At 51.0% G+C, this 24,757-nt stretch overlaps 9 protein-coding genes and 2 non-coding genes across 11 annotated transcripts, besides 1 other annotated feature; 2 read left to right on the plus strand and 9 right to left on the minus strand.

Annotated features, from left to right (window-relative positions):
* Positions 1 to 221: 221 nt before the first annotated feature.
* Positions 222 to 1,124, minus strand: Tb10.6k15.3160 (fibrillarin; the record flags this gene model as incomplete). Its single annotated transcript, XM_817891.1, has 1 exon — positions 222 to 1,124. One exon carries the CDS (start codon positions 1,122 to 1,124, stop codon positions 222 to 224), a length of 903 nt encoding a protein of 300 aa, XP_822984.1.
* A 92-nt stretch (positions 1,125 to 1,216) lies between these two features.
* Positions 1,217 to 1,237: a sequence feature (AT_rich).
* A 2,234-nt stretch (positions 1,238 to 3,471) lies between these two features.
* On the plus strand, positions 3,472 to 3,581 carry Tb10_snRNA_1. Its single transcript, XR_002989804.1, has one exon. It is a non-coding gene; the product is annotated as a small nuclear RNA; U4 snRNA; uRNA C (small nuclear RNA).
* Positions 3,582 to 4,040: 459 nt separating this feature from the next.
* Tb10_tRNA_Gly_1 lies at positions 4,041 to 4,111 on the plus strand. Its single transcript has one exon. It is a non-coding gene; the product is annotated as a tRNA-Gly (tRNA).
* Positions 4,112 to 6,100: 1,989 nt separating this feature from the next.
* Positions 6,101 to 7,570, minus strand: Tb10.6k15.3150 (chromatin binding protein, putative; the record flags this gene model as incomplete). Its single annotated transcript, XM_817892.1, has 1 exon — positions 6,101 to 7,570. The coding sequence occupies one exon, from the start codon at positions 7,568 to 7,570 to the stop codon at positions 6,101 to 6,103; it is 1,470 nt and encodes a 489-aa protein (XP_822985.1).
* Positions 7,571 to 7,823: 253 nt separating this feature from the next.
* Tb10.6k15.3140 (folylpolyglutamate-dihydrofolate synthetase, putative) lies at positions 7,824 to 9,326 on the minus strand (the record flags this gene model as incomplete). Its single annotated transcript, XM_817893.1, has 1 exon — positions 7,824 to 9,326. The coding sequence occupies one exon, from the start codon at positions 9,324 to 9,326 to the stop codon at positions 7,824 to 7,826; it is 1,503 nt and encodes a 500-aa protein (XP_822986.1).
* A 355-nt stretch (positions 9,327 to 9,681) lies between these two features.
* Tb10.6k15.3130 (hypothetical protein) lies at positions 9,682 to 10,131 on the minus strand (the record flags this gene model as incomplete). The annotated part of the gene is made up of 1 exon (XM_817894.1): positions 9,682 to 10,131. The coding sequence occupies one exon, from the start codon at positions 10,129 to 10,131 to the stop codon at positions 9,682 to 9,684; it is 450 nt and encodes a 149-aa protein (XP_822987.1).
* A 1,032-nt stretch (positions 10,132 to 11,163) lies between these two features.
* On the minus strand, positions 11,164 to 14,112 carry Tb10.6k15.3110 (hypothetical protein, conserved; the record flags this gene model as incomplete). Its single annotated transcript, XM_817895.1, has 1 exon — positions 11,164 to 14,112. One exon carries the CDS (start codon positions 14,110 to 14,112, stop codon positions 11,164 to 11,166), a length of 2,949 nt encoding a protein of 982 aa, XP_822988.1.
* A 1,322-nt stretch (positions 14,113 to 15,434) lies between these two features.
* Tb10.6k15.3100 (hypothetical protein, conserved) lies at positions 15,435 to 17,105 on the minus strand (the record flags this gene model as incomplete). The annotated part of the gene is made up of 1 exon (XM_817896.1): positions 15,435 to 17,105. One exon carries the CDS (start codon positions 17,103 to 17,105, stop codon positions 15,435 to 15,437), a length of 1,671 nt encoding a protein of 556 aa, XP_822989.1.
* A 175-nt stretch (positions 17,106 to 17,280) lies between these two features.
* On the minus strand, positions 17,281 to 18,135 carry Tb10.6k15.3090 (hypothetical protein, conserved; the record flags this gene model as incomplete). The annotated part of the gene is made up of 1 exon (XM_817897.1): positions 17,281 to 18,135. One exon carries the CDS (start codon positions 18,133 to 18,135, stop codon positions 17,281 to 17,283), a length of 855 nt encoding a protein of 284 aa, XP_822990.1.
* Positions 18,136 to 18,974: 839 nt separating this feature from the next.
* Positions 18,975 to 20,330, minus strand: Tb10.6k15.3080 (dihydrolipoamide acetyltransferase precursor, putative; the record flags this gene model as incomplete). The annotated part of the gene is made up of 1 exon (XM_817898.1): positions 18,975 to 20,330. One exon carries the CDS (start codon positions 20,328 to 20,330, stop codon positions 18,975 to 18,977), a length of 1,356 nt encoding a protein of 451 aa, XP_822991.1.
* A 1,062-nt stretch (positions 20,331 to 21,392) lies between these two features.
* On the minus strand, positions 21,393 to 24,425 carry Tb10.6k15.3070 (hypothetical protein, conserved; the record flags this gene model as incomplete). Its single annotated transcript, XM_817899.1, has 1 exon — positions 21,393 to 24,425. One exon carries the CDS (start codon positions 24,423 to 24,425, stop codon positions 21,393 to 21,395), a length of 3,033 nt encoding a protein of 1,010 aa, XP_822992.1.
* Between the last annotated feature and the right edge of the window lie 332 nt (positions 24,426 to 24,757).

The raw sequence follows: 24,757 nt of genomic DNA on the forward strand, positions 1-24,757 counted from the left end.
TAGAGGGGCCGCACACAAGGCGCCTTTATTAGTCGATCACCTTAAAATATCGTGAATAAGTTAGTTCCCTCCTTTTATTATTACCTGTTCGCCACTTAATTTTTTCTCGAAATGTTGTGTCGTAGGCCGTTTCATTTAGCCTCCATTTTCTTTCCTTTCCTCATCCATAACTTTCGATCAACATTGCACATTATATCATTCCGTTCTTATTCACAACATTATTATTGTTGTACTGCTTTCTTCATAGAGCGATACACCCCTACGACAACTGCGTGGTCTCTTTCAAACGGTTCCAGTGAGGCTTGCTCCAGTGGCTTCAGACGGTCCTTTCTCAACTTATCAAGTTCAGCTGCGATAACCACGGGAGCATCGAGGGTTGAGTCGATACAGTTGGCTTTGATAGAAATTACGTAATGACCACCATTCTTAAGAAATGCCTGAGCATTTAACGCGAGAATCCGGGCCTGATCAGGTTGGGCAACATCCATGAAAATGCAGTCCACCATCGGCATCAGCATACGGTATTTCATTGGGTAACGAGCGTCCTCTATTATAGGAACGATGTTAGGCCTTCTCTTCGACATATCAACGAGGTCACGACCACTTCGGTTGGAGAACTCTACCGCGTAAACCATTCCTTCAGGTCCAACAAGATCGCTCACGTGGCTCACAGTCGTGCCGCTGGCGGCCCCCAGGTACAACACCTTTGAGCCAGGTTTCATGTGGATGCTCCCTACTCCCGCATAAATGGCGGCAGCAAGCTTTGACCGGTATGGATTCCAAAGCCGATACTCCTTTTTCTCGTCACCACTCTGTGTTGCCCCTACTTCTACACGCTTTTCCCCGTATACTGACACTCCAGGAACCATATTAAGCGTGCATAGTGAATCCGCTTTACCCTTAGAAATAAAGACACCGGGATGCAACAAATGGGGTTCAACGACAACTTTGGCTCCAGCACCCCCACCACGACCCCCTCCACCACGGCCACCGCGGCCGTGGGGTCCAGCGTTACCGCCCCTTCCACCTCCTCGTCCAGCGCCACCCCGACCACGGCTTGGTGCACCGCCACCTCTTCCGCCTCGGAATCCACTACCGCCTCCACGTCCAAACCCACCTCGCATTTTTGTCCTTCCTAAATGACATAAACAAAGTTCGTGAACGATCGCAGAGACAAATAGAGCAGGTGCCGATTAATCGAGGTTTCATACGAATGTTTTTTTTAAAAAAAAAAAAAGGACTCAACGTAATAATTAAAAAAAGACGGTAATGCAGGTACTCTGAAATGTCGTCCTCGTCGTGACGAAACCGTTCAAAAGTATGTAAGGATTTAAATACATATGCCTCCGCTCACACATGCGACTAGTTTCAGCGACAAAGTGGATAGAAACGAGATGAACAGCTGATCCCTCATATATTTAGGGACCCACCTTTAAAAATAAAAAAACTCCCTGTTCAAGGTGTGCTTGTACCGTACAAAGACCAGTGTTCTCATATAATACCTACCAATCCGCAAACTGATAGACTCATCATTCCCAACGATGTTCCACAAAACGATAATGAAAATAGTCAGCGTAGGAAACAACGAAAAGCTCCTAGAAGGGGATCCTCATCTCCCACGGTTGTAACATAAAGAAAACAAGGTTAGTGGCTGTTCACAAATCCCTCATGAACGTTTCTTCTTTACGCACTCCGAAAAAAAAAACAGTTGACAGGTTAAGCATAAACGCGAGACTAAAAGAAGTCAAAAATTCAACCTCGTTTTTTTTTTCTCACACCCCACTCTGCACTAAATATTCCTTGCAAACCTGAGTCACGGTAGTTTCACGCTTTGAGCAAGGCTCACATTGAACAAAGCTGGAACTCCCTCCGTCAAGGGGGGGGAAATACTCTTGGAACTCTTTCACACGTGCACAACAAACAGCAGCCTTCCCTTTCGACACATCGTACCCTAAGTGGAAGGAGGCGGTGTGAAAAACCTCCTGTAAATAGCTTTCTAGCTTCGTGGCACGTAGTATACATGTTTAAGATCAAATAGCAACAATGAGACAGAAAACAATACCTCATCATACACACCTTTGAGGAGACTCTCTCTAAAACTCTCCCACAGTGTGTTAGATCATCTAGACGGGTTCTTGTTTAAATCCAGAAATGGTATGACAACGCAGGTACAATACTCTTTTGGTGAAGAGAACAAGACGGTATAAAACTGCACGGAGAAAACCGTATACTGGTACCTCGAACCTGCCCCATCCTTACTCAGAACGCTCACAGTGAAGAGACGGGGCTGCCATTGAAGCGCCCTTATGAAATGCCGTTCTACAATGGAACACGAAACTGACGAGTCTTATGGGAAGGGGTGCAGTTACTCAACGGATATCCTCAGTTATTCAAAGAAAGGGGGAAACTGCTGGTCCTCCCCGAGGCCTCCCTTTGGCACTTAAGGCATAAAAGACACACTAAGAGATGACATTAACAGACCCAGGAGCGGAGGTACGCTCGGTGCGGAAGCGACGACAGCTTCAAGTCAAAGTCATGAGTACACGGCATCCGGTAGCGCGGAAATAGGTACACCGCCCCGCGGAAGACCCACTCCCTTAGAGTCAAACGAAAGAACCCCTTCACAACCGCTTAACCACCCCTACCCCATTACCCACGGCAACTGAACCACACGTTTACACGCCCACGCACATGTGCATCCACCGCCAGCCCCGGGACACACCGCAATGCACGAACAAACCAGAGAAGGGCAGCGACTAGAGCAGACCACTGGGGAGCAAAGACACCCGCAGCACCAGAAATCCAGTTCAAGCCTTCGTGCCCAAAAGAACGAGATTCTGATAACAGTCAGACACTGACAAACTGACGCGGAACATGAACCGGTGCCGTAGCGATGCAGCACCAACCGAACCGACGTGCCAATCGCCGCCGACCTATCGCAACCAAACAACAGCCTGGCAACCTGACGCTCCGCTTACGGAAACAGAACTATCCTTCTTTCGGTGATGGAACGGGGGTCAGACATGAGAGCGTCAAGGTCGAGAGGAGGCAACCAACGTCAATGACCGAAAACAGACACGGCGCAGCAAGCCCCGCCCACCCACAGTCCAGCAAAGCAAATACCGCTCCCCAGCAGCAAGTGCCGATTAAAGGATCAAACAAGCATCTATTTCTACAATTTTCTATCCTTTTCAAAAATACGTTGTGGTTCATACAAATGTGAGGTGTAACGTAAACCGACGGCACCGGTTAATTCCAGCCGGCAGGCTCGTACCCAATGGAAGGGATATGGAGAAAATTAGAAAAGTAAAAATGTTTTGAAATATGTCTTTCGAACCTCTTACATAGCTACGAAGGCAGTTGCAGAAACCGACGAGGACGGCGTTTATCTTGTTTTGTTTCCTAAAAATAAAAACGTTATTTTGTTAGATTGTAGCCTGTTTCTATGGGTATTTTGGCTTTCCAGGGGGCAAGCCTTGCGCAGGGAGGTGTGAACGCAAGATCCTCAGGTGATTGTTCACTAGTGCAATACTATATCCGGTACTCCTTCGGGGAAAGTTTGCTACCCACCACGGGTGGGAGGTCCTTTTTCGTCTGCGGACAGATGCAGTTTCTTTTTTCTTACGGGCTGCCTTGTGAATGCTGCGGCCCTAAAAGGCGAGTGACGCATATGGCCATTAACTGGACAAAGTGTAAGAGCTGAGCTGGGCCACACCCTTCCTCCCATTGTACACCCCTCTTTCAGCATTTCGAGCTCCAACTGAAGCCGTGACTGTTTCCGTTAAGTTTTTCCACTTTTCCCCACAGTGCACAGGCAGTCTCTACACAGCGTGTCAACATCGGTTTCGCTGAAGAGAAAACTGCCTCTGCGAAAAAAAAAATTTTGACCGTTAGTTGGGAAACCCTACCTTTTTTAACACCCCCACTGTGTATAGTTTACCGCGGCCACCGGCGAAGGCCGACCGCTCCGACGCCCTTGCAGTAGTATGAAGAAGTAAAAAATAAGTTCTGACAAATTTTATCCCCTGTACCGCGTCGAAGCGCAGTTGGTCTAGTGGTAGAATTCTCGCCTGCCACGCGGGAGGCCCGGGTTCGATTCCCGGACTGCGCAGACTTTTCACGGCTCCACTTTACCCAAACGATAATAGTCTACCGCCGGGAAAATCACAGATGCAGCCGGCCTCGGGGCAAAAGCTGGCCGGTCGCAGCCCTTTTGGGCGTAGACGCTGGACACGCGCGCAACCAACATTGGTTGCAGCAGCGCCTCCAAAGTGACGGCGGGAAGTGGAACGGCGTGGACGAAACAAGGCTGCCAGCCGCGGGCGATAGCGGGACAAACGGCTTCAACCACAAAGTTTCTGCCCGCGGTTCTGAAAACGCTTTCCTGCACCGAGTCGAGGCCTTCGTGCCTCACCAACTGGGGGACATATCGTGTGCCGTGCTGCCATACCTTGGGTCGGCGATTCCCCCGCGGTTAACTGTTGGAGCGTGAGGGACTGCGGGCGCACCCGCAACTCAGGATGACGGAAAAGTGGAAACGGAATGGCGGTGGGTTGCTGTTTGGGATCGAAAATCCGGGTTTACAAATCAAGAGACACTTCGGTCTCCATAAACACATGCGGGAGAGCTTTTCATGGTGATATAAAGAGTAGGGGGAACCCCTCTGCCCGAGGACAGCGAGAGTTAACGCCGGGGAACTAGAGCACTTCAGCCACGCCCCGACGCATACCTTTTCCGGCATTTGGATGATGAGTATAAAGGATGGCTGCGCAGGAAAACAATTGGAAACTGGCAACCGCAATCGCATGGACGCGGAAAAGGAAAAGGATGTCCTGCCCAGCGCACATTCGCTGGCGGTGCGTGGGAGGCTGCTGCTGAGGGTAGTGAGGGGTTCAGTTTCTCTCTAAAGAACACCGGCGGCGAAAATACTATACTCCGTGCAAGGATATAAAAAAGGTGGAAAAAAGGGACCGCAAACGACAAACGGAGCAACAGTATTTCCACCCACCAACCCCCGCGAAAGTTTAGGTACGTGGAGAAGGAAATCCCCGGGGCGACAGCTTACAGAAAATGCCTGCGACGCGTTGATTATTATCCCCTAAGTCTGCTGTTTACACACACGCACACACATACACAAAAGGAATGCAGTTCCCTAAGAGGCCCCGGAATATAGATTTTTTCTTTCATTATTACTCGCCGCATCACCTCACTTATTCTAACCTTTCTACAAACTCTCTTTATACTAAAAAGCGCCCCCAAAGAGCATCTTCACCCACAACGTGCAGCACGCTCAAGGCACAGTGGCTGGGCTCTCCTCAGCACTCCCCTATCGAGCTCTCCTTTACTTTCGGTACGCGTGCGAACGGCGAAATAGTTGCTGGCATGCGTCTTTAGCGGCGCACCCTCCCTTTTGTCCCGGAATTTGCAAACCCACCGCCTTATGCACTCAACAAGCTGCTTCAGATTAACCTTACCGGTTGACCTTTCCCCTCAGCGCCGTAGCGAGCCGGAGCTCACACCGGAGAGCACGGAAGCAAATACACAGACAGTAAGGAAGGCAAACACGCGAGCCGCAAGTGACCGCGATCAGGCGAGCCAAACCACTTACGCTTCATGAGTTTTGTAGTACGGGTGTGAACGATGCCCTCAGCCCTGCATAAACACTCAATGACAGCATAGCGCAGCGCCGGTCCGTAGTCGAACGCATCCCACCGCACCGAACACCGCAGCGACCATGGAGAAGTCCGAGGGCGTTGGAAAAGTCACGCGCTGTGCACGTGGGTTACGTTGGACGCACGTGCACGCTCAGCAACCCATTCACTGGGAACGAACTCATGCCTTCTGTTCTACAAAGGTGAGAGGGGAGAAGACACAGCTACGGGCATACGCCAGCAAAAAAGTATTCATACAAGCTTCCAGCGAGTCAAGAAATTTTAAAAAAAAAACACGAGGTACTTGGAGAACAACATACGAAGGGATGATGGCTCGATCCCGCCTCACAAACAACGAGCATAGATAAGTTATGTTCTACATGTTTCCTCATCTGCAAACCAAGGGCTGCCAAGGAAGATCGGGGCAGAAACTGTGTATTTTTCTCCTTTCAAATAACAGCTAAAAAGTGGTCGGTAGCGACGATCGCATGCCCCCCTGAAAGAGCGTACTCGCAGGAGTCATCGTCAACTTCGCGGTCTTGGAGAAGCTTATCCGCACGCGCGACGGCAGCAACGGACAAACGCTCACCGCCCTGAACAGCCTCGACGCTTTGGCCCTCACCCTGAAGAAAAAGAAGGGACTTATTTGATGCGTCCTTTCCTGGGATGAGAAGAACCACGAAGTGATTAAAGCAAACTAGTCGGACCTCACTTCGCGCGGCTTCGAGCAAAGCATCTCCTGCAAGCGACGGAAAGGTGGTCTTGATGGCCACCCCCAACCTCTCTGACCACCGCATTTTCCCAAACCAAGTGGACTCTCGTTTGTCCTTTATCCAACGGCCGAGTGCTCCGTACCTATCCATCCTCTGTTGCTGACCATCACCAATGCAACGACTTCGAGAAATAGGAAGGCCGCACGATAGCCAGTCCATGTCGCTTGTGAGCAAGACTGAACGATTGGCCGAGCACCAGATCGACACAATGCGTGCTTCTCCTGGCCCCAGTTCCGGACTTATACGCTCTACACGAAGCGGAAAATACATGCTTTCCGCTGACCCCCAAGCGGCCCTCAGCGTTTTGATAGCATACGAATCCAAATTTTCATTCCCCCTTGGTTGAGGTGAAACGGAACGGATAGTAACGGGGGTTGGTGTACCAACAGCTTTCGTGGAGCCGAGGCCGAGTTGCCCGCTGGTATTGTCTCCGAAGGCCAGTAGTTTTCCAGTTTGCAGTAACACGAAGGAGTGATTCCCCGCCGCGGCGATTTGCCTTATCGGCAGTCCGAAAAGGAGGCGGATAGATTTGAACGACGCCTGTAATGGGGGTTTTCGCTTCCCACCCAGTTGGCCACTCAGACCAAGGCCACAACCGTACACCGCGTTGCACTTCCTTGTCATCAGCAACGTGTGATGGGATCCGCAAGACACAGCAGTAATTGGCACACAAAGGCGCCTACCTTCAATCACGTCTCCTCCATCGACATCGTAACTACCGTTACCGAAGCCACTGATCATCTTCGGGGCAGAAAGTGCTGGAACCCTGTCGTCACTGTCTTCGCCACCTTCCGCTTTGTGACTGGTCCACACACTGCCGTCGCCCAACTGCCCATAAATGTTACTGTAACCAAATGAATGCACAGTTCCGTCTTCCTTGCAAAAGACGATGTGTGTGTCACCGGCTGCAACATCCTTAACGTTATCCTCCCCATTTTGCACGGTGCTTCCGTGATATTCGGGGGACCCCGGGGCCAACAATATCAAACAACCACTTCTGAACAGGGCGACTCCGTAGTGTTTCGCGCAATACGCCACCTTCAGAAGTGTATCACCCGCCTCTAGGCGTTTTCCGAGAATTTCTATCGTCTCTTCACGACCATATGTGGCGGCCGAACATGCGCCAACCACAGCATAAGGCGCCATATTTCTAACTACAGTCCCCGCAACAACTCTAAAATAAAGGCAAGAAAAACCAAGAACAATAGTGCCGTCTGCCGGCTGGTAAGGGCTCCGCGATTGGGGACCAGCGAAGCTGGTTGACGCGACCTTTTTGATAATACAAACACGGACACACGGAAAAAGCTGTTGTAGTTAGCATGAAGATATTTGTTGGTCAGCTGGCACCAACACCATGACTCAGTACCCCTACTTCCTGCAACGTCTTGTTCCCCAGCACTTAAGACCCTTGCGAGTCATACAAATTCACAATGTCGGAAACCAAAAAAAACGACCCCGTAACAAACACTTGAACTGGTTTTGACGTGTCTTCGTCATCGCTAGATGCCGCAGAAACAACTTCAACGACCTCCTCTACCGACACGAACGGTGCCGCCCGTGAAAAGCAAGGGACTGCCCCACACAGCGTCTTCCAACATCTTATTAGTCCGGTGGCTTTGTCCTGAGTGTAAGCGTCAGAGTTGTTCTTCCATATCTCCCTCATTCCCTTTGGATCGAGAGCACAAACGAATACGGCCTTGGAGAAGCTATCAACAAAGGGTCTGAACGCCTCGACAATACGTTCTGGCTGCCGTGACGAGTACATCAACAGGACACGCCTCGGCTTGCTATCACAAGTCCTCTTGGTGCTTTCCTTCACAAACCAGCGGGTGGCGCACCTTAAGCTTTCATACGTGTGCGCACCATCTAAATAGAAGGTGCCTTTGCTCCCATCACCAACAGGCAAAACCTGCGAGCGACCCATCACTGTCGTCCTTTGAAGTACGTGGCGCTCGACATCGTCAAGCGGTTGTGTGAGTGGGATTCCCATCACACTGCGCGCCGCCAACAAGGCTAACCGTGAATTCTCCACAGCGTGCTCCCCTCCAATTGATAGGCAGGGCCACCCATCCGTCGGCACCGCAACGTCATCCGCGAATACCAATGGCGAGTCTACCCCCTCGGCATAATCTTTAAGCACCCGACGGGTGGATGGGTGATCGCCTTGAGGAGCGGCATAACAAACGACACCAGGTTTCATGATGCCGGCTTTTTGCAGTGCAATTTCCTCCACCGTATCGCCTAATATTTCCGTATGGTCGATACCAAGAGCTGTTATCACGCTTGCCTCAGGAATGATGATGTTTGTTGGGTCGCGGCTGCCCCCGATACCAACTTCCACCACAGCTACGTCAACACTCTCGCCTGCGAAAGCAACCAACGAAACCAAAAACATCAGGCAGAAGAAACTGCATGGTGCCGGGAGGTCCCAAGTCACCTCCTTGTCCGCACCAGCAAGCTCCACGAAACAATCTACAACTTGGAAAAAATAGTGTACAAATGTGTCCATTGGGAGAACTTCATTGTTAACCATAATGCGCTCTCGAACATCCTTAACATGGGGTGATGTAAAGAGGCCAACCTTGAGCCCATAGGCCTCTAGGAGCGCTGCCGTATAGGACGCCGTGGTGCCTTTTCCTTTCGTCCCCGCCACATGAACGAAACGGAGCGTGTCAAGGCAGCGCCGCATATTGAGACGCTCAACGAGCAACCCGACCAGCTCAGCGCTCTTACCCGAGGTGTTAGCAAGCGTGCGATTTCTGTACGTTGGGTTCACAACTCTCAACGTTAACTCATACATAACACGCAGCACATCGTCATATGAGCGCTGGGAACCCGTACAACCTCCCTTCGCACCGAATAACGCTCTCGCTGCGGCGGGGAGGCGGTGCCACGCAGTCATTCCTGGAAGGGGAGACAGCGCCGTTACAACCTAATCTAGAATAGAGGTGGGTGATCCCTCCTATCAGAGCCACACGAAGCTCTAATATCTATACCCTAAATCAAAAAATGGAAGTAAGTGCGTGCGATTGTGTGCGTGTATTAATCGGTGAATCTGACAGATGTTCTGCGGTACACACATCCGTAACTGTTACCCTTGCAGTCACTGAAATTATCGCTACAGTCATCAGTAGTTGGCCCTCGAGGTGAACCTGCGCGCAGCTGCACGACGCCGCCAAACCACGAACTTCACCCCCAAACCCTCATGGGTCAAAGAGTGGCTCGCCCCATTCCTCAAAACTCCGCAGGTCGCACATTCAGTTCAGCCTCCTTCGTTTTGACAGTTTCCACTGTAAGGGCGCAAAGCAACCCTTACGCTCTCCAAAAGCCGAGAACTGGAATACTTTACCCTGCATCCAAATACTAAACGCACGGTGTTTGCGGTCGTCAGATCTACGTGAGACCCAAACTGGCAGAAAACAAAGGACGAAAAAAATCATTAAAAAGAAAAAAGACAACAACGCCGGGAAGGCAGTACTCCCTTCCCCACTATAATCATGTTTACCATACTCAACCACACCATTCACTTGGTACAAAAATTGAAGGTGCTGCAAAACCTGGCGCGCATCGGCGCAGCACTCGCCGAAGCACATCTGATCCGGGAACCCGCGGCGGGCGTACCTCACCGCCGCATCACCTAAATACTCATTCCCCTTTCGATGCTCTTGACTGCTGTTTGGGCAACCAACCCGGCGCAGAGCGTCCATAAACCGCCCTTAAGGCCCGCGAACTCCCCTTCATCCCCTTTAAGCACCGCGTCCTCACACCAGGAACAACGCCCTCTACAAAGGCTCCGCAAACCGCCGCGTCTCCGTGCTGATAAGAGGAATTTTTTGAAAGTCTGCGATTCCCTTCCGCGGTGACTTTCTATCCCCCCTTGACCTTTACCGCGGCATTCATTTTGGAATATGTTCTTTACTCGGCGATGCACCCATCATGCCCCCACCTAGATAAAACTTTTACGAGCGCATTATTTGATACTGACCGTAAGCGACGCACAAGTTCAACAAATTACCGCCCAGTGAAGTGGTCTCGTAAGAAGCAAAGGGTGCTGACATCAGTTGACCAAATAGTACGAACAACCTCCTCGTTCGTTGACTATAAAGATCCCCTCACGCTGCATGAAAAATACTAAAATATCTTAACCATTCCACATACCTCATCCACACGCGAGCCCGTGACAACGCAATAACACTATGTAGAACCTGTCAGTGATCGGGCTGTTAAAAAAAAAAATGCTCCGCCCACTGAACGAAACAGTGGGGGTTCCCTCCATGCCGATTTGGGTGCCATGCGTCACCCCTGATTCCACGCAACTGCACAATGCCGCGACGCGCACAGTCAAACACCGTCTGCAGCGTTACGTTTTATTCGTTGAGAAACCACCCCACCGCATTTTATCACGTAAAAAGTCTCCCTGCCGTTTGCGAGGGCACAAAGATGCCTCGTGGGGAGCCGCTGCCCGAGGGGTCAGCTGCGTGGAACAAGGGGGAAAAATACTTTATGCGAGAAAAATATCCGTTTATCATCAGCTTACACCTACATGCACAACCATCACCTTTAACGGAATGTCACCCACACACCCACCCCCGCCATCACACGACGCATAAAAAACATTCGGATTGTAGAGAACCGAAAGGCGTAGCAGAGGGCCCGAAAGTGAGAACTAATGCATCTTCTCCCTTTCCCTTCACTAGAGATCTCCCTTTCTGTAGTGTGTTGTCATGGCGGTAAAGGAGTTATACAGGAGGGTGCGCTCCGTCCTGTCGGTTGCGACCCCTCCCATGTTCCGTTCCGTCATGGCGGCCTTTAGAACGATTTGATTTTTTTTTCCCTTCGTCTACATCGGTGACATGTGCCACAGTGACATCAAACTTGCACCGCAGCAACGTGTCGATAGTGCTGATCTGTTTTTCGCTCAACGACTCGTTCGGGCCAAGCACCTCCACCAGCTTGAACTCGTATCCGTCTGGTTGGGATGGCACTTCACGCCACAACACAAGGTCGGGAAAACTGTCAAAGTGAACACTATAACCATCTTCAGGCGGTGGAAGGTACAAACAACGGAGAAGAGCGCATAGTGCACCCTGCGGGACCGCCTGCAGGAGGTCAAATAGAGGAAACTCCTCAGGGTCCAAAAGCTGCTCGGCAGGTATAAAGGACGCAGTCGGCCCGTCTTTTTCTTGAGAGTTGGGCGACCTAACCGGCTGGCCGAGAGGCACAAAATTTTCATCGCCCGATATGAAGTCAGCCCCAACGTCATTTGCGTGAAGGGGTTCTTTAAGGCTACTAGAGTTTGACTTCTGCTTGGAGTTATCTTCACAGGCCCCACTGTTCTCTGAAACGCACCGTTGACGCACGTAGTAGATGAGAACATCTCTGGAGCACCGCTCAAAGAACCTTAAGCTCTTTTCGATGATGTGCCGACGTCGTTGCTGGAAACTGATGCTGCTTGTTTCGAGATCTAACGGAGTTTCTTGTACTGGCGAGAGCCAAACAAACTCCGGTACAGACCCAGTCATCGACTCATTTCCCCGGGGGAGGGCATCTGGATCAAAGTGAAACGCATCCCACAAAAGGAGTCGCCCCAGATAGTTAACCCAACGCCCTTTGCAGTGCAAACCCGTCCACGACGAAGGTCGACACGTACCGTCGCCACTCTCATGTACCTTCGGCAGCCCAAACCATCGGAGCACACACTTCTCCGCACTGAAACAGCCAGTTGAAGGCTTGGTATCGCCCCAAAACGTGGCATCTGAATGGTCCTTATCCCCAGGGATTGTTGTCTCGGGCGCCGAAAGCATGTGGGCTGTGAAACTCGAGAGGTTGGGCGACGTTGGGGTCCAGCGGCGCAAAAAACTTTGCAGCGACAGAAGTGTCCTCTCTATCGCAATGCGATCAGACCGCCGGTAGAAGTGAAGTCGGTGATGCTCACCGACAGCGTTGTAAAGAGCCACAGCCTTTTGGGACCCACTGTTTCGGCCCCTCCCCACACGGAACAGTGCGCAAAGAAGGCGAGCGCGACGCTGAATAGATACAGGAAGCTCTTCTGCGCGTTCCATGCGTAGATACCGTTGGGGAGAATCTTGTTCCCTCCAGGCGCTCTGTCGCTTTTCAAGCAATTGAAACGCACCCTCCTTGTCACCCAAGTGTGCATGACCCTGTGCAAGGAGATTCCACCACTTACCCCGCTTCTCGTAGCGGTAGTACATGGGAAAGGTTGGTGTTCCGAAACTCGTACTGACGACGTAAACAGGTTCGTCAAGTAGTTTCCGCAGCCACATGTTTACCAGGTCCCACCTCTTGTGGGCCTGCAGTAAAGGAACTAAAAGCTCAGCACACGCAAACCAGCGGTATTTAGGAAGGAAATGAAGAAGATGCTCATAGAGCAAACCACCATGGTGCAGTAGCTCCTCCACAGACAGGGCACAACCATCACTCACATCGGCACTGGTTGTCACTGAGTACGTCCTCTTCCGTCGCGCAGTCTCGTCGGCGCAGTCATCGGCAGTTAACGGCCTGCTGTCCAATAACGCGAGCTTTTTCTCAATAGTGCTGTGATATTCCAACACAATATCAGCGCTGCACTGTTTCAGGGTTTTGGCGTGTCGAAGTTCACACAAGCGTTGGCACAGTTCTATTGCCTCCCTGAAGCTTACCAAAGCCTTTGGGGAAGAAGCAAGAAGTGGCACAACACCTCCAGAGGACTCACCCCCCACTATTCTACACGCTTGAGGCCACAACATCCAGGGGCCGCGCAAGTCAGAACTCTGGCGCAACATCAACTTCGATACGATCTTCAGGATGGTGGTGTCAGAGGACCTGCACCCCGCTGGAGCTGAACCCGGGTATTTGCATATATCATCACGAATGCTTGGGGCCGTTACTTCGTGGATTAATTCACTAATCTTTAGTATGCTATCTCTGAACAATTGATGAACACAACATATCGGACCAACGGTTCTATCCCACGCACTAGCAAGCTGTCCTTCTTCATCGGAAACTGATAAAATCCTATCGATCAAATCTTCCTTCTCCGGAAGCAGACGGGACGAGCAACCCTTAGCGTTCCATGAACTCCGCCCCGCTGTTTGGACGCCCGTTATTGACTCTCCACCGTACGAATGGTTTCCTGCTAAAGTGTAATGCACAGCACTGTGGTTGTGAGAAGGGGGTCCATCCTCATATCGCACACATCGGTCAAGTTGCTGCAGCTCATGAACCCTCGCCGTCCGCAAAATCTCTCTGATCTCTTCCCTGCACCCTAACGGAGGCCGAAAGATCGCCTTACCATCCAACACCCTGACAAGTTGTTCTCCCTCACTCCGTGTATCGCTAATAACGTACTTCGCTATTGGGGTTATGTTCAACTCCTCCAGGGCAGAAGCTACGCGAATAAAACAGCTATATTGTGTTTCGATGCATCGCACTCGAAGCCACTTGGCATCGCGCAGAGCCATGCGAAGAAGAAGTTCAAATGCCTCAATTCCGTCAGCAGCCTCTTCCGATCGACACAGGTTGTTTAGAGACAGAGTTATAAGCCCGCGCAACGACAATAAATCTGAGGAATCAATCGCCTTTTCGTAATACTGAAGTACATACCAAGCGCTAACGTGAAACGCTTCAACCATCGGTAGCGACAAAGCCCGCTCCAAGTCACGAGAGGAAGGGCAGACGTCACCTGTCATTGTGTCACGCGGATGTGTATCACCGGCCTCTTCGAGGAGGGTCACCACCCGAATACAGAACTGCCCCTCCAAGCGTGCAACAACCTCGTTTCACGAAGGTGCGCGCAGGCTCGATAATGCAGCAGCGACCGAAGCCCTACTCCTTCACCGGAAGTATCGCATAGGAAAAATTAATGGTAGAAGTAATAGGGAATGTGTGAGTGAGTCTGTGTAAACAGAAAATCTGCAGAAGCACAAAGAACAACACGATCCATACACCCCATCACGGTAGTGATACCTGACACGGAAAAATATATATGTAACAACAACCCGTGCCACCAGTCGTTTCGCAGAGACTCAACAACTGCAAAATCCCAACGACAACGATGAGGGGATAAAACAAACAATTGAGTGCAGCAATACCATGCCTAACCCCACACCGAACCTGATACAGACACACACACCTTTAACAACACCGCCATGTGGATACAGCAACCGATAGCCCGTGTGCATGCTGCTTAGCGGCGCATATACATACGCATGCACTAAGAGGAAGTAACAGAAAAAAAAAGCAGATGGAAAGAACAGGAGCAGGTGTGTGTGGGAAACTGGTTTACCGGGAGTTAGTGGACGCCTCTCGACAACGTTAGTTCGGACCCAACTGCTGTTGTCAACATGTTTTGCCGAGTCATACGTTTTCCGTTCGCGCCAAAATGAGGCCTACAACGTGCCTTGTTGTAACAAGTGATAGAATGTCTAGCTTCGCTCGACTTTCTGTGGCCCGGGTAACGTTCTCATCACGCTACAAATGTGTGAGACGCTGGCATGAGCTCGTTTTAATAACACGCATTGTAAGGTACGGTCACACACAACAAGGACCATCCCAATGATCTCTGCCTCTACCTTTCATCAAAAGCGACAGCAGGAAAAGTTTACGGGAACGATACGGAGACGATTGGTGTGACACCAGTGGTAATGCGTGTCAGCACTCCAGCAGCTGGCGCATACAACCATTGTCTGTCACTGAGCAACAACGCGCCTGGGTCAATTCTACCGCCTGGCGCATAGACTAATGAGAAGCTTGAGAAAAAAAGTGTTCTTTTTGTGCAGGCGAAGACACTTGGTTGCACCTCTATAAAAACTCAAAGATAGTGAGGACACGTAACGCTGGTGGCACAGCACTCGTCAGCTGTTGGACAGAAACCCTTGCAAAGGGGATCAGTTTTACACACACACACACACACGCAACCTTGAGCGCACGAATTACCGCAAAGTTAACCAGATTTCCTTATCCATGCACAATGATGAGACTTAGTCCGGCAGAGGCCCCTTGAGCGGTTTCCCTATCCCTGCAGTGGCGCAGCTGATTCACCTGCGACTAATGTCGGAAATGGATTCTGGCGTGACAAAACAACCACTTTATGCTCGCATGAGATGTACCCACGAAGTAGACCAGTAGATATAAGCTTTGCCACCCACCAAGTCATTTCGCTATCTGTTAAGGCAAGACCATCGTCAATCTCGTCCTCGTTCCGTTGCCGTTTCGGCCTCCTTTCGGTCGTTTCACGTGCGGCGCTGTCTTGATCGGCTATCATTTTCCCTTCCCTTGCAATGTTTATATACATTGTAGTGAGCACCCGCAGTGGTATCCGTGTACTGTCTTCACCACAAGCATCCATTGTGGCGTGCACCCGGGCCACTAGAATGAGAAAACAAAGCAATTTTGCACGCTGTAATATAAAATACACGCCCCTTCTTCGCAAGATCGGTCCATACGCATCCACGGCGATGCTGAAGGCACGCGGGTCTCCCCGCTGTATAGCTTTAAGGATCGGCTGAAATATGTAGACGATGAGGTCATCACGTTGCTGGATCTCCTCTGGCGGCATGCGACCGCTGACAACCCCCGCAACGGTTAAGAAAAATCTCACGCGCTGCTTGTTACGATGCTGCACGATGTTGCCACTACCTGGTGGTGGGAGTAGTTGATAGGCCTGCTGCAACGCAGCGAATGCCTCGCGCGCCTGGTGATCGTAGAGCGCCACACGGCCCTTGTAATAGTAAAAAGTCAGCACCTCCGATGTCATGTGCTGCGCCGGCTTAAGCACTTCCCTGCCCGCGGCACCCCCGGTTTCGGTCACTCGTTCGGCCTGCACGATGGTGTTGATAAGCACTCGGCACTGATGAACGTTGTATCGACGGAACAATATGCTCAACAGCCCATTACACACCGCAAGGGCACCACGACGTCTAGAAAACTCCGGTGAGAGGCCGGGGTCCACAACCTGAAGAGACTGTAGTAGCTTCCGCCAACTTCGCACTATCCGTCCTGTTGCCTCGTCTATCACACCGGGGCTTGCGTCGCGAGCGGCACACGGAATGCGATGGACAAAGTGAAGAAGTAAAAGGGTGTCCCAGCCAACGGTGCCAACGGTGGTGTTGCTTTGTCGATGCTGATAGTTGGTCCGCCGCATCGAGTGAACCTCCTGGAACACTTCGAAAACGTGCAAAAGTCCAAGAGCAAAGCGGTCCTTTGTCAACTGTGTTATCCACTGCTTCCGCTCTTGCCTATCATCGCCGCCCTTCGAGTCGTCTGCATCTTTTATGGAGTACGACTCCGTGTAATACTTTACTAGTGCGCCGGTGATTGCGACCCGAAGCACCACCTCAACAAATAATTGCCGCTCCTTCACGTCATCAGCATGGCCGCTGGGTGGCACTCGTGTCTCCCCAACTGCTTGTTCAACGCTGTCTAACAAACGCTGTCGCAGTTGATCGATGGCAGGCTCAATGCCACTATGTTCTGGCATATCTCGAATAGTCAGTGCTTCACCCATTTCCGCATGCACAACAAAATCCGTCAGCAACATACCGTTGCGTGACGCGATCCCCTCCGCTGCGCGTTGCATCCACCGTGGTGACACCTCAAACAGTGGTGACTGTTGCGCACCCTTCTTTGCCGGCATGACTTCACCTAAAGACACAGATATAGGCAGTATGCGTTTTTTTTCCATGCACTAACGCAAGCAACATGCACATGGATAGAATAAAAGATAAAGGAAATGCGCGACACAACACAGAGGGGAGCCAGCTGTAGTATATAAAAAAAGGAACGCACGCAGGTTTTAAGAGGCGAAGCACATCAAAAGGTGGAATGAATAGCACTGATGGCCCATCTCCAAAGTGCCGTCACTGTTCACCCCTCTTACTCTTCTGCAGCACAACGCACCAGTTTTCCTTGTCGAAATACGACTCCCGCACAACACCACCCGCTTCCTCCACAAGGCGTTCCAATTCACCTTCTCCAAAGAGGTGATAATATCGGTGGTGCACACGTCGCTCAGGGTCGTGCGCCTCATGCATCTCCCAGCGGATAAACACGTCTGATGCACCACTCCTTGGACGCTTTTCCGGCCGTTCCTTCGCCCAGACATAGATCAAAATGAGACCGTCTGGCCGTACAAGCCTCAACAGCTCGCGAACAGCGTCGAGGCGCCGTTCGTGTGTAGCGAAATGATGAACAACCGCAATGCTAATCGCTGCATCAAATGCTCCGTTGCGAAACGCTGTACGACGGGCATCAGCAAGAAGAAGTTCGGTGCGACCGCGAGTCCCAAGCGACCGTGAAGACGACGGCGAAGTCTCGCTTGCTTCGTGGTCCAGTTGGTTCAGTGCTAACCGGAGAAGCCTCTCACTAAAATCAACGCCGGCAACGAACCGATACGCGGGGCCTGTTTGTCCCTCTTCGTTTGCCCCGTCGTCTGGAGCATTAGAAGTTGCCGCCATAAAGTTTTGTGCGCAAGAAAAGTATTTGCCGTTCCCACAGCCAACATCTACCACAGCGGCATATCTCGGCAGCGACTCGATAAAGGCGCGCACCCTTGGCCACGCCTTGTAGCGAGTTGCCGAGAAATGTGTTGCAATATCATCGTACACCTGTTGCACGTGTCGACGTTCAATACCCGCGACGTCAAGTAGTTCGGTTGGCTGAACCTCTGTCACTTTATCATTGCCTAAACGTTCCCTTTCAGTAGGGGCACTCATGAAAACTTTCGGTGCTGCAACACGAGAACTCACGTATAACACACAAGGGGTATGGTGGAAACAGGGTGGACAAGAAATTGGAGGTTAACTGACGACTCAAATACGTACGCTTACAACCGTGCTGTACTTGTCATATGCGCTCAAACTCGAAAGGACTCACGAAATTAGGAAAAGACAAAGGAAAGAGATCGCTATCCGCTACCGCCATCGGCCGTCACATATATGGATTCCATGTTCAGCTTGCGCTTGATATCATCGTGGCGGTACCTCCCTTTAAAACAAAAAAATATGAGATTGTTTTACGTGCCCCACTTTAGGTAGCTATTCGTGCCCGTACATCACCTTTTTCGCGTCCCTCCCTAGCCCTCCTCAGAAACAAAGGCGGAATTAGCGTTTTAAGTCATTCTCCCCTTGTTTTCTGTTTGCGCTACCCTCAACCGCGTTCCCTCCCTCGCTTATTTTTTCCTTTACCCATTTCACCACACCCTTCTCTTTCTTCCCCCCATGCACTCTACACTCACACTTTTTCCTTCTCAGCCTCTTTTGCCTTTATATTTACCTCCCAGATCGACGACGACAACACATATTCATATCGTGCGCCCCATGAAGAAGATCCACAATGATAATATCAAGGGAGAGGAAAAAGGGGGAATATAAACGCAAGCATCGTCTTCATTAGCTTATTGGCCTCCCACCGTGAGTTTTCGGGGCATACGTAGGGCCGGCATGCTGCAAGAATAGTAATAAAAAGGACAAAGGTTGAAAGATTCCACGCGGTACCCACTGGCACCCGTTCTCCTAGAAAATATGCATATTATTTCGTGCGCACATTACAGTCCCTACAGCAATAGCGAGAGTGGGTTCTCAACCGCATCCTTGAAGTGTTTGCACCACTGAGACGCAACGGCACCATCAACCACGCGGTGGTCAAATGATGCGGTAAACCTTACAAACATCTCAGCTTCCGCGCCAACTGTGTACTTTCCTGTGTCCGGATCTAAAGACATACGCGGACGGGGTTTGGCGGAGCCAACAGCTACGATGAGCGCCTGCGGGGGATTTATAATAGCTGTGAAACCGGGGATACCGCTGGCTCCGAGGTTGGACACAGACACTGTTCCACCAATGAACTCGTGTGGCTGAAGTGTCCCCTCGCGGGCTTTTTTTGCAAGGACCTTCATCTCGTTCGAAATGTCGACCAACCCACGTGCCTGTGCATCCTTAATTATGGGGGTGATGAGCCCTGTGGGAGTTGCGACTGCAACGCTCACGTCAACGGTGCGATACTGACGGATAAAGTCCCCTTGCCACGAGCTGTTAGCCTCGGGAACCAGCATATTCGCCCGCGCCACTGCTTTGATGATATAATCATTAAGCGTGATTTTATACTTGCCGTCACCCTTGGAGTTGAGTTGCTGTACCAGGGCCATCATATTCTCTGCGCAGCACTCCTCGAAAAGGTAGTAATGCGGAATCTCCACGTTCTTTGATTGTGTAAGGCGTTTGGCGATCGTTGACCGCATGTTCGTGACGGGGATGTCGGTGTAGTTCTGGGTTGATGGAGTCGTGGCTATTACTGGCACGACGGGCTTAGCGGCAGGCGCGGCGGCGGGAGCAGCGTGTTCACGCTTTGACGCTGCAGCTTCAACGTCCTTCCTCACGATTCGGCCCACCCCTCCCCCAGTGCCCTCGATGGTGTCGAGTGATACATTGAGCTCCGCCGCCGTCTTTCGGGCCAGGGGAGACGCCTTCACACGACCACCAGCCTCCTTTCCGCCGGCTGGTAGTGGCGCCACTTGTGTGGGTGAGGGAACCTCCTGCACCTTTGACTGAGTTGCCGCAGGGGAACTGCCAGCGGCCTGCCAGTTCTTAACCTCATCTGAGTTAACACCTGACGCCTCATCCACAATAAGGCACACCGCATCGCCGACTGTGGCCTCTTCCCCAACTTGAACAAGAATACGGGCGACAAAGCCGTCCTCTGACACATTGTCGTACGAAACAACGGCTTTGTCTGTTTCAACCTTGCACCATGTATCGCCCGTTTCAACTGCGTCTCCAACCTTCTTGACCCATTCAGATATTTTTCCCTTCTCCATGGTTGGAGAGAGAGCTGGCATAGGGATCGGCGTAACTGTCAGAAAACGAGCAAAGCACACAGGAAAGATGTGTTGCGCGACGGGACGGCGGAACATGTGTGTTAATTTCTTCAACCGCTTCTTCTTACTTCCGACTAGCAAACAAATCAGGAAAAAGATTATCGCACGTGAAATACGGATTTTGCTACACGACAACCTTTTTTTTTCTGATGAACGAAGCCTTGTTGTCGCGATTGCTATTTTATGTAGCACCTCGTCAAAGAGTGATGCGGTACCACGGAACGGAACATATGGAATGAGAAAAACCCGCTGTGTCACCGTTCACAGTAGTTGTTAAGACGGTGACTGCAACGTTCAAACCTTTTCCGCCGAAGCCCCACACACTCATTCGGATGTCCAATCACTTACACATGCACATGGATAAGTGAAGTCGGAAATAATCATTTCTTCGCAAAAGATGAAGGCACACCTCACCACTTCATCCAACGTCAAGTTACTCACCACGGCTACAACGGCAAAACTCCAACGCAACAACGGGTAAGGAAACCACACACACACACACACAAAATCGGAGGTTCCTCCAAAAGCAGGTGCCCCACACCAACCTTTCACAGTAGGGCTGGGGCCAGAAGACTGGCTTCGGCCAAAGTTAACACAATATTAGTAAACGAACGCACAGCATGCGCTGCTGGAACCCCGGGGGAGGCACGAGGGGGAGATTCTTTACGCTGTCCTTACGCACGATGCCCTTTACGTCAACTGGAAACAAAAACACTCCCCACAGATACTGACTGTATTACTGGGCTGATAGTGGACCACCATGGCGACTTTACCGCATTCACATGTACAGGTGTGCGTGGCGTTGAGCAGTCGTAAGCGGAAAGCGGAAATTTCATGGAGCTAAGGTGAAAAGTTCAGTAGCTGGCATACCACCAGCCGTCACTCACATAACACTCCATCAAATCAACTGCATCCAATAAGACAGCTCTTGCTGCTTTTGCACCCCTTTATCGTCTTTCCTTCGTTCATTTTTGGGGGGAGATGTATCGATATTACACCCCATTCACACCGTTTTAGCCCACCTACCTCTTCCCCCATCGTCACCACAACGGAAAACACACCAACACTTCTGAATGCCCCAGCACCGCAGCGCTAGAGTTACCGATCACCCTCCTGACCGCCATCTACACAAACTTGCCCCGCAAACCGCTGCAGAAACTCCTTAAAGTACCTCCTCTTAACATCAATACGACCCATCATCGTTAAATGTGTGTTTAGTTCGTCCACCTGGGGTTGGGGATAACGGTCCTTCATCGCCGTCACGTACAGCGGATACTGAGAAACGTAGGTGTCAGCAAGCGTGACTAACAGTTTCTCACGCTCTCTAGGTGGTAACAGGGACTCATCAGCGCGCACTGCGAAATCAATCATTCGCCTGTAAGCGCAAAGAGCCATATCAACCATTTGGGCGTTCGCAGTGCCAGAGAAACGATTAGCGTCATTGCCATTGGACACAATCGCCGATATAAAGCGGGAAGCTTCCGCAATGTTTACACCACTCTCTAAGACACTCAGCGTTACATCGACCACAATCTGGCAAAGTGCTGGATTTCCATCGAGTCGCTTGGGATCCACCACATTTTGCCTAATAAAGGCGAAGATGTCTTTTGAAAGGCCGAAAAGTTGCCTGCCATCCACCGCCTCCGCCTCCGGAGCGCGACTCGCGCCACGGTTCCTCTGCATGTAGAACGTGGTGCACACGGAGAGAGTCGCAGGTATTAGCCGTTCCTGAGCACTGGCTACAGGAAACAAGCAATGCGACAGTAACTGCCGCATAGCGTGGATCGGCAACAATCGCGTGACACACACTAACATCTGTAGCATATTCTCAAGGGGCTCTACAGAAAAAAATGAACTCAAAGCTCCGATCACCTGGTAAAGCGCCAGGCGTATGTCCAACAATATTTTCCGAGCCCTATATACATCGGATTTTCGACCACCCGCTCCTTCACCTTCACGAGACCTGAGGTGGGAAGCCGCCCCCCCATCTCCATTATAAGTGCCAAAAAGAGTTTTGTATTCGGGAGGCAGGTCCTTTGCGTCAATGTTGTGCGCAAACTCCATGAGCTTCATGATGGATGGTACCAACGACGAGGCTGCCTCAACAACATAAGGCAGTGTCTTGCAGCGTCGCAGAACTCCAGCAAAAACGTTGATACTGTCCCGAATAACGTAGCCTTCATCTCGCTGAGCGGTGGTGCGTCCTATAATGATATCGTTGAAGGCATTCTGACACATATTTGTTGTGTGGTCGACCATGATCTTCGCTACAGGATCAAGAAAACTCTGAAGACGTCGCTGCGCCTCATCCTCCGGAAGCGCGGTGGTGAAAGCGGCGATTGCTTCGTACAGCAATGTACGCTCCATCGCTGATGTCGACGAGAACATCAGCAAACGCTCCATCTGGCACAAGAAAGGCTCCCCCAGCAAAACCAGCTGCTTAGCATGCTTACTGCAGGCGGTGACCAATAGTGTGAGCGCCCTCTTGCGCGCGGATACAACATCAATGTCATTTACCTCCCTGTATCGATTCCCAAGTGATTTGAGAATGATACCCATCGTACCTTGCCATACACCCAGAGCAGTGTCATCCCGGCAATTCCACAACAGCGAAAGCATGTTAAGGTAAACCGGAAAAATGACCATGTCTTCAGGCTCCCTTTTAACCAACTCGTTAATTATTTGGGGTACATACTCGGACGAGTGCTTGAACGACTCAGATAAACTATACAGAAGGAACTGCGTTGCTTCCCAATTGCAAAAGGTGTCACTTCGCTGCGTCACAAACCCACATTGGGTCCTTGCATCCTCCTCCGTTCCGCGGCTATCGCTAAGATTACTTACTAGCTGAAGCATAAACTGATTAGCAACGACTGGATAGATCCTCGCCACCGACGTCAGAACATGCGCCGCGAGGCTACGGAACTCCGAGAAAGCTTGCGTAAATGCTTCGACTGTCCCGAAGTCATGCTCCGATATCTGCATGCCTCCCTCACAAGTGCCGCAACAAGGGTGCAATTTGTTTTTTGGAACCAAGACCGCTAGGCGCGCCAGCAACTCCAAGGGATTAATCTGTGTGAAGGCAGCGTCGCCGAGTCGTCGGAAAATGGAGCACGCAACGGAGGCAAGAAGCACACTTGGGATGGATAAGGTAAGAAGACAGACACGACCAGCCACAGGGGCGGCCGGCTGCAGAAGGGTGTCTGGCGAATCGTGCAGCAATCCCACAACTTCTTCGATATTACCATGATTTGACTCAGCTACCCACATGTCTACCGAACCAAGGGCAACGTTCAGGAGTTCCGTTCGCAGAGAGTCAGCTGCCGTGGATTCTCCTGCACAAGACAAACGGTCACACCGAAGAAGTGCCGTTGTTGCAGCGAGTGCTTCCTGGGCAGCTGGTCCCCATCGTACAAGCGCTGAAAGGGTGTTAGTAAGGCCGACTTCCGACCACACGTGCACAGGAAGGCAGGGGGTAGCGTTAGCTACGGTCATGAGACAATCCGTAACGCTTTCCTTAGTTCCTGGAGCACAGCTGTTACTTGCCGCTCCACCGGCTTGTGTGTATAAGTCGAACAGCGCCTGAATCACCTCCACAAGAATTGTACGACCATACAGCTCAATCGCCTTTTTCAACCGCTTCATACGATTAACGGGCACACCTCCCACGTGCGGAGAGGTAATATGCGCGATAAATGACGAAAGGAAATGAAGTTTACGAGGTTGCTGTGCAAGCTGGGTTGGAGGAGCGCACACACGGGCAATCAAGTCCGGGTAGGACTCGGGCCACTCACGCACCATGCACTCTATGAGTAGCTCCACAATGTCAGCACAGAGGAGACGGCCTAGTGTTGGTTCGTTGAAATACCATGTCATTAACTCCTCGTACGGTACAACCGAGGGGGGTATTCGTCCAGACACTACAGCATTTCGTAGAAGAACTGCGCCGTAAGCCTGTACGGCTGCACCTCGGTCCGTAACTGCAAGCAAACCCGTACCGATACTTACAATTTCCTCGCTATTCATTTGTTCTTCCACCTCATGAAGTTCAAAAGTGGCCCTTCGGCGGTCCCCGTTATCTTCGGCTGCATATACAACACTCAAGATTTGCACGATCCTTTCGACACTCATTGTATGTTCCTCTAGCGAGAAAACACATTCAATTACGAGAGAAGCAGGGGAGTGGTTAGAGCAAGTACGAATATTTCGCACGCAACAGATAGATATGTTGAATCAGGCGGAAATAGGAGGTGCAAGAACGAAAACTTTTTCCACGGGTAGCTAAAAACACTGAAAAAAATGATAATATGACGCAAACACAGTACGAAAAAATATTTGGTCCACGGGACACTCATCGCGCCGCGGAATGCGTGCAAACGGTGGCAGTAGCTCTAGGAAACCACCAACTTAGAGGTGAAGATACATTTCTGAACCGGCTTTTCAGGTCAGCGGGAACCATACAT

This window comes from Trypanosoma brucei, chromosome 10, assembly GCF_000002445.2.
Source record: "Trypanosoma brucei brucei TREU927 chromosome 10, whole genome shotgun sequence".
Classification (NCBI taxonomy): Eukaryota; Euglenozoa; class Kinetoplastea; order Trypanosomatida; family Trypanosomatidae; genus Trypanosoma; species Trypanosoma brucei.